This window comes from Conger conger, chromosome 1, assembly GCF_963514075.1.
Source record: "Conger conger chromosome 1, fConCon1.1, whole genome shotgun sequence".
Classification (NCBI taxonomy): domain Eukaryota; kingdom Metazoa; phylum Chordata; class Actinopteri; order Anguilliformes; family Congridae; genus Conger; species Conger conger.
The window spans coordinates 46,659,646-46,667,547 of NC_083760.1; the positions used below are offsets into that span (position 1 = coordinate 46,659,646).

The 7,902-nt window shown below is 39.6% G+C and overlaps 1 protein-coding gene across 5 annotated transcripts in view; it reads right to left on the minus strand.

Annotated features, from left to right (window-relative positions):
- LOC133125462 (kynurenine--oxoglutarate transaminase 3-like) overlaps positions 1–6,586 on the minus strand; it is an 11,593-nt gene extending 5,007 nt beyond the window's left edge. Inside the window, exons 1-10 of one of the 5 annotated variants that reach the window (XM_061237183.1) lie at positions 6,558–6,586; positions 5,401–5,465; positions 5,169–5,313; positions 4,664–4,813; positions 3,298–3,384; positions 3,063–3,188; positions 2,494–2,614; positions 2,310–2,386; positions 692–781; positions 99–285 (exon numbers count right to left, since the gene is read on the minus strand). In XM_061237183.1, the coding sequence (XP_061093167.1) occupies positions 99–285; positions 692–781; positions 2,310–2,386; positions 2,494–2,614; positions 3,063–3,188; positions 3,298–3,384; positions 4,664–4,813; positions 5,169–5,313; positions 5,401–5,459 (1,042 nt within the window). In that variant the 5' untranslated portion in view covers positions 5,460–5,465; positions 6,558–6,586. Of the gene's footprint in view, positions 1–98; positions 286–691; positions 782–2,309; positions 2,387–2,493; positions 2,615–3,062; positions 3,189–3,297; positions 3,385–4,663; positions 4,814–5,168; positions 5,314–5,400; positions 5,466–6,152; positions 6,278–6,490 lie in introns of those variants that run through there. The other 4 variants (XM_061237182.1, XM_061237185.1, XM_061237186.1 and 1 more) reach the window with 4 other exon arrangements.
- Positions 6,587–7,902: the final 1,316 nt, after the last annotated feature.

The following is a 7,902-nucleotide window of genomic DNA, read 5'->3' on the forward strand; positions in this document are numbered from 1 at the left end:
AAAATTAACAAAGTGCCTGCATTCACAGGCAAGTCATAACTTGGCGTCTTGATTGAGTCTAGGTCATCTTCCATGACCTAAAGATCTAGAAAACTCACTGAGAGCAGTCACGTCTGTGATTATGAAGTAGCCTCCCTCGGGAATGACAGGGGACATGCCGGTAGACTGGAGGATGGTGGCCAAACGGTCCCTCTTCTCCTCCAGCTCCACAGCTAGTGAGGAGAAGTAGCAGTCCGGGCTGCCCATTACGCTATATTCTCGAACGAGTCCTTGAGCTATGGCTTCCTGCACAGCAGACACAACATTCCCTTTGTTATGGGACAAGGACAAACTTCCTGTGCCTTGTCAGCTCTATTCAAAAGCCATTAAAGCCATAACCTTTGGGATCTTAAAAGCCAGTGCAAAGTATGAAATCAATGACAGATAAAAGCAATAATTCAAGACAATGATATTGTTAGTCACTAATGTCTAATTTGACAATTGGCCTTTAGGGGTTTAAGATGCATTTTGTCAGAAACAGCTTTGCATCAAATGAAAGACTTTGGTGAATCAATAGGTTTGGAAAGAAAACCAGCATACACAGTGGTAACCCAGGAACAAGTTTCAGAACCACATCTTAGACCCTCATGGAAGGGAGAGAACAGCGTTATACAATGGAGTCAACTAATGCAACGGACTATAATGGGTTTACCTGTAAAGGGGTTGGACAGGTAAACAATGTATTTTGCATGACTGTCTGAAGATGTCTGACCAAGTGTTCAGGGCCAATGGACCAGCCAAGCTTCATAAAAAAAATATAAAAACATTATTAAAAAGATGTTAATGTTGTTCTGCTGAGCACAGAGTGGGCAATGTTGTTGTATACATATAGCATACATTTCACATAACAAACCACATTATATATAAAGAACCAATATACAAATGTGTAGATTATACAAAGGAACTAAACTGATGGGCTATACCGACCAAAAAGTAGCTACTTTAAGGAAATTGTGGCTAATACGCAATATGGCATTTTGGATATCTAGGAATGTAGTCAGCTCGATGTGGCTAGATGCTAAACATTTCCATAGCAGAGCATCAATGAAGCTCTCCTTTGATCAGAATGCAATTTCCTCTACTAGATTTTGTGATTGAGTAAAGTATATGAATATTATCAATGTACCCACCCCCACCCCCCTCCAAATTATATAACAAGTAAAATTGACACGGAATGGAATCTTGCAATTATCCATGTGAAAAAAACATGGTCAAAAGGTTCTCAAAATGGCTGAGCATATACTGTACGTACCCATATATTCATGTTATTCATATTATGACTCGCGTTTTCATTAGTTTTATTCACTTATTCGATCTATTCGCACCAAGAAAACATAAGGATAAAAGGGTGAATCAATTTTACTTAATTTTGTTTGTGACTACTCTTAGCCATCCTGGCTAGTATTTACTAGTATTGCAAGTCAATACCATACACCAAGTAGGTAGCCATCAAAGTATGTTTTAATGAATTAAGCTTCTCTTTATAAAGATGAAAACATGCTATAAAATTGCAGTAACAACTCAATGTTTTTGTGCATACTACAAGTAGGCCTATTACACCTTACAGTAAGTTTCATTTTGATAGGAAACGTTAGACCAACTACTTGGTTGAATATGCAACACTTTGGTGATTTTCTGGCCGGACCCAACTTTGGCATTTTAATAAATTATCAATTGGACTTCATTTTCTTTATGGCTGTTCCTAACCAAAATATATACTAGTCTTAGAAGTTTTGGAATGAAACATCAAGTGGTGCTTTTGTGATAAAATATTGAAAATAATTGCAAATAAGTTCATAATCCGTAACTAGACGGAAGATTTTTGTAAGACTACATGTTTCCAGGTTTTCCCCCTGCTTTAATGACAAAGAAATGATGGCCTATGTTTTGGATGTTCTTGAATATATATATATAGAAGATTTTAACAAGGTTTCATCAAAATTGGAGTGGTCAATCCCGAAACCACCTGTGATATTTACAAAGGATATCAAACATAAGACACTACATAATTTGTGTGGGAAGAAACCCTAAGGCGTTTATATAAGAGTCCTCCCCATAAATTATAAACATATGCATTATATACAAGTAAAAGAAGACCACGTTTTTATTATCATTATTAATTATTATTACTATTATTACTATTACTATTACTATTACTATTATTTTTAAATCATTACTTTCATCACAATTATCAGGCAACATCCAGCCATGTGGCTGACTATAGGCATCAACATATTCCGTTGAAAGACTGTTCAACTGTTAGCTCTCACCTTCCATCCAGTCACACTGAAGGTCTTCCCAGCACTGCCTATCGTGATGGTTCTCTCCCACATACCAGGGAAAGTAGCTGTGAGAGACCGTCGAACTTCAGGTCACAGTAACATGACAATTCCAATGACTGCAACAAACTGCATTTTCTGCACATCTTTAATGCACCTAAATAGATAGCAGTACCTATTTTGATGTGCTCGTGGCCTTTGTATACCATCCATTCGTAAACCTCATCACTGAAGCAGAGCATGTCGTACTTGGTGCACAAGTCAGCAATCACCTGCAGCTCCTCTCTGGTGAAAACCTTTTGGGGACAGGCAAAATAGCAAAGATATACAAATGCAATTAAAAAAAAAAAAAGACTGTGGCAATCACCATTTCATTTAAGCAAGTAATATCTGACGGCAATTATACAAACTAAGTCAACAGAAGACTGCCTTATCCCTGCAAAAAGCATTCCCTTTTTTGTTAGAGGGGGACCCTAATTTCAGCATAAAATTATTCTAAATCTGTAGTACTTCAACCATGAAACCATTTAAAACTCAAGTCATTTTTCATGAAATGCAAACATGCACGCACACACCTAAGGTCAGGCCAGGCTCATAAGCAGACATGTCACATGGTTTACAAGACTAACAAGAAACAAGCACACTCACAAGACACTGCAGTACTGGCATCAGGCTAGCATGAACCCTGAAACAGTTACACAAAAAGCCTAACAATTATTCTTTGGTGAGAGGCAGAACACTGACCTTCCCAACAGGATTGTTGGGTGTGTTGATAATTATAGCCTTGGTTTTTGAGTTAAATTTACTCGCTAGCTCATCTGGATCCAGAACCCAGTCAGCACTGGTGAGGCTTGCCTTGTTTACAGACTTCTGAAAAAAGCAAATGAAAACCAACATGATGGTCTCATCTTCATGAGCTATATTTTCATGTCAAGCAAATATGAATTCTACAATTTGAATTCTATTAGTTCAAACTTACAGGCCTTAAGGTAATTAAAATGGGCTTAGCTCCTGCCATTCGGACCATGGGTACATAGCAGTAAAAGAAAGGCTCAATAATTATAACCTTGAAGAGACAGAAAGTGATAAAAATTAGTTGTGCCTTTTGCGTGCATACAGTAAATCCTCAAATTGTGTCCGGGATTCTATTTGAAGCCGGGCCTCCGATAATAGCCGGGGGCGTGGTCGAAACGGACAAATAAAGGCCGGCCCCCAAATACAAGCCGGGGTAATATTGCCTACCAGTAGGGCTATCTGTCCATGAGCACTAGAAGACATTGTTTCGATTTAACTCAATTAAATAAAAGAGCTCTTCTTAATATTTTATATTGTTGGTTGGTTTAATACTGTTGCCAATGAAAAGTCGTTGTCCTACACCATGGGTCTCCAACACGTTGCTCTCAAGCTACCAGTCGCTTGCCGCCCCCTTCTGAGTAGCTTGCCAAAGGCTGAAGCAGTATACATTTAAACACAATTGTTGCCACGAGGCACTCCAGCCTACGAATTTAATAAAAAGTCAATCAGGCAAAATTAAAAATTAACTCAATTTAGGCTACTTGGCTACGCAATAAGGCAATAAGGCACAGCGCACGTCCAATGAATGAATGAAAGCGGCTACCTTGACTCGCAGTAAACAGACGGGTGGAAATCACGACACTCTTTCAACTACATAAAACTTAACAGTGAACCATCAAATACCCCCCAGATTTCAGTGCCCATCAGTCCCAACATTTAGCAATAGAATCAAACAGTCCAAAAGTAAATTAAAACCCAAACCAAAGCGAAAATCTTTTGATAGCCTAAAGGTATGCTGCTCCAAACGAAACGCATGTCTCACAATAAAACGCACTTTAGGAAAAAAAGATCCTTAACTTGCTGTAATCTACGCTAATTTGTTATTGTTCATGAAGGCGTGTCTGGCAAGTTGGTATTTTATGAAGACGCATCTGTTTTGGCTTTCATTAATGGTTTAGCTACTCAAGTTGCGTTTCTGAACGGTTACAGGAAGTGTTGAACAGTGTTGGCCCACTTTAAGTGTAGCCTTTTACTTTATTTCTAAGAATAAAATTCTACAACAGAAGCCTAATAAGAAATAAAGGCCTGCCTCGAATACAAGCCTGCCCCAAATAAAGGCCTGTGCTTTATGCAGCCGAAGTAAATAAAAGACCCCGGCCACAATTTGAGGATTTACGGTATTTAGTTTTCATTACTCTCCCATTTAAATGTTCAGTGCAGCTCTTGTGTAAATTCTTAGAAATTGAAAATGTCTTGGTCTAAGTGAGCTATATACTAAAATCTTCTTCTAGCCTACAGAAAAGAATGACAATGCAGATGCAATCCCTTACCTCATCACCTTCTTCTACCAGGCCATGCATGGTACTGAATAGAGAACCATATGCTCCAACGGTTACCAAAATCTCTTTGAATGGGTCGATGCATCGGTCATATACTTTCCCATACACTTGCGACAGAGCCTTGACTAGAGATGGATGCCCCTGTTTAAAAAAAAAACATGCACATGTCCGTCATTTTTAACTTAATGGTTAAAATCAAGACATTATTTTTGCTTCCTTGACTTAATTTCATGTAATGTAATTTCCCTTAATTTGTATCAACGGTGCACCACACCATGATTCTACACTAAATCCAAAAAAAAGCATATGAATCCAATTTGAAGACTTGTTTCACAAAACAACTTGCACAGTAGTACACCTGCCACACACAATTTGCAATCCACTACACAGCATTTGCTCCAGTTCAGGCTGAATGTCATAATTGTTCTCATTTTTATTATCTTCCTAAAACTGTTGTGGCCCAAGTGCATACAGTAGAACAAATAAAATCTATTACAAATCCTCTTGTGTACTGGTTCAGCCTGTCCACTCTTGCAGCCTCTACCAGGCCTTCCTTGATGTATGCTGGAGGAGGCAAGTCTGGGTAACCTGGGCCCAGATTGACAATGCAAGGGTCTGCTGCCACAAAGATGAAAGCCGCCCTGAGGACAGACACACAAGAATGAGGTTTGAGGGACTAGCTGAGAACGGATCAGTAGGTTTAACTTTTTTTAATGGCATCTACTCACAAAACATGATTATCCAGTCCTTCTATTATTTTGGAATGTGTATGCCTGAAAGACGCCATTTCATGCTGGAAGGGAATTAATGTATTTAAATGGATGAAGAATTGACTTAATGTGAATGTGTAGGAAAAAAAAAACTGTTTGGATGCCAATTAAATAATTTGTTTAGGTACTGCGAACGGTTTAGTTTGCGACACAAAGACCGACATTGCAAAAGTAAAAATACAATTCACAATAAACACAAGTGAAACAACTAACTCACGGCTGAAAAAAACTTCACTTATGGGTAGAGATTAGCCTATACCTGCAGCAGAATTACAGGCAACAAATGCGACAATGCAACTTTTCATTTAAGTCCTTACGTTATGGGCCGTGTTATGTTCATTGCACAGAATTCAGGATTTCACCTCTAAAATAAGTTCGTGACCCACCTAGCTAGTTAAACAAGCTTCACAAGAGTAGGCTAACAGCTTGGGGAGGTTAGGTCAGTGCAACCTCCTGTAATTACGTTTTACCGTGTTCACAAATATGGTCTATCAAATGGAGCTTGCCGAAAACCTTTAATCGCCCACAATTCTAGCGAGATTCCACTAATAGAAAAGGGATGGGTCTCGCTTCAATGCTGAATGTAATTTTGTGAATAGCGGTGCCAGGATCACTTTCACAATTTACATTCCATTCCATGCCAACCACAAAATGTAAATTTATTCGTTAGTTTGGCGCAGTAAAATTCTACAGCAAGTGTTACCACTGACCTGTATCATTGGTTGTCAATGATGGCAATCGGAAATAGCCTAGGTTAAGCGATGATTGAAAACACTTCGGCAATTTTGGTTTAGCCTAAAACAACGAAATGTAGTCTACTGTAGACCAACTGCAACGTAAAAGGCTCACTGCCTTTATAAAAATTCATAATTTATCCCCCCGCAGCACTGCCAAAAAATATTATATATTATATATTATATTATTATACCGTCGAATTCAATAGCTCATAAACGAAATGTCAAGATGACACTATATTTTGAACCCCGGCAACATAGGCAGTCAACTACAACCACTGTCAGCTACTCAAGTTCTGAAAAGGGTAAATTACGTTGATCTATGTTGCGATCCGTCAGAGCACTGAATTATTAGGGACCGTCAATAACAGCGCTACTCACGTCCTGCGGGCCACAGTGTCTGCTGGTATGTGCTCGACCGTGCGCTACACCACCCGCTTTAACTAATTAGCTCATTATCTGAACCAAGCTGGTAAAATAATGAGTGAAATCAGGTGGTGTAGCGCACGGTCGGAGCAAATACCTACAGACACTGCGGCTCGAGATGTAAAATGTAAATATATTACAAAATATTAATATAACTTTCGATCAAGGTGAAGAATAGCTCAGAAACTTATTCTACCATCCAAGGATCCTAAGAAGAACAATAATATACTGTAACGTTTAGGTGTGGACATTTCACATATGTTAGAGTTTTATTTTTAACGAAAACTCCAAATGAATTAAAATAAAATTCAATAACTTCTCATCCATGAGGTAGAAAGCACTAAAGCACAAAAATAATTGAATTGAATCTCAACTGTGCAGTGGAGAGCACTAAGATCACATTTCCCAAAGTTAATAAGGGGGAAATGTGCTTTCTGTTTGGAGTTTGGATGCAATAATGGTCTTTATAGAGAGGAAACGTAAACATTTTTATTAAGTTATTGAATTTCATTCCCAATCAAAATTGATGAAAATTAATCAGAATGCAGTGGGAGGGATTCTGCTGTCCTGACAGTGGTAGGCAAGTCATTCCACTACTGAGGAACCAGAACAGAACACAGGCATGAATGTGCAGTTGGACCGCTAGGTGCTTATAGTGAGGGAACCACAAGGCGACCAGAGCTGGCGGAGTGGTCTTGCTGGGGAGTAGGGAGCGATTAAAGATTGTATGTAAAGTGGGGCAGTCCGCCTGAAATGCACTAGGGCCTTGAAGCGGATGGGTGCGGCAATAGGAAGCCAGTGGAGGCCAATGAGGACTGGGGTGACATGAGCCGACCTGGGCTGACTGGTGGTCAGCATTCTCCACCAGCTGGATGGCAGAAGCTGGGAGACCGGCCAGGAGGGAGTTGCAGTAATCCAGGCAGGAAATGACGAGCGCCTGGACTAGGAGCTGGGTGGCTTTCTCCGTCCGGAGATGACGGATACAGCGTATATTGTAGAGGAAGAACCTGTAGGTTCTGACAGTGGAGGATACATGTGGAGTGAGAGTGAAGTGGTTATCAAGAGTCACCCCAAGATTCTTGGCTGTATGGGAGGAGGATACTACAAATAACAGAGCAGTAGCAGCAGTTGAACTGTAACCAGGATTGCAGTATTTTAGTCGTAGTATCAGTAGTAGGGCTAATAATTTGGACTGCGAAGTAGTCATTCTGAATGTATTCCTAGGTGGTTGCTAAGGTGTAAATAGCTGGTTGCTATAGTCTTGCAAGGTACAACGGTGTGTCAGGTGGTTGCTAGGGTG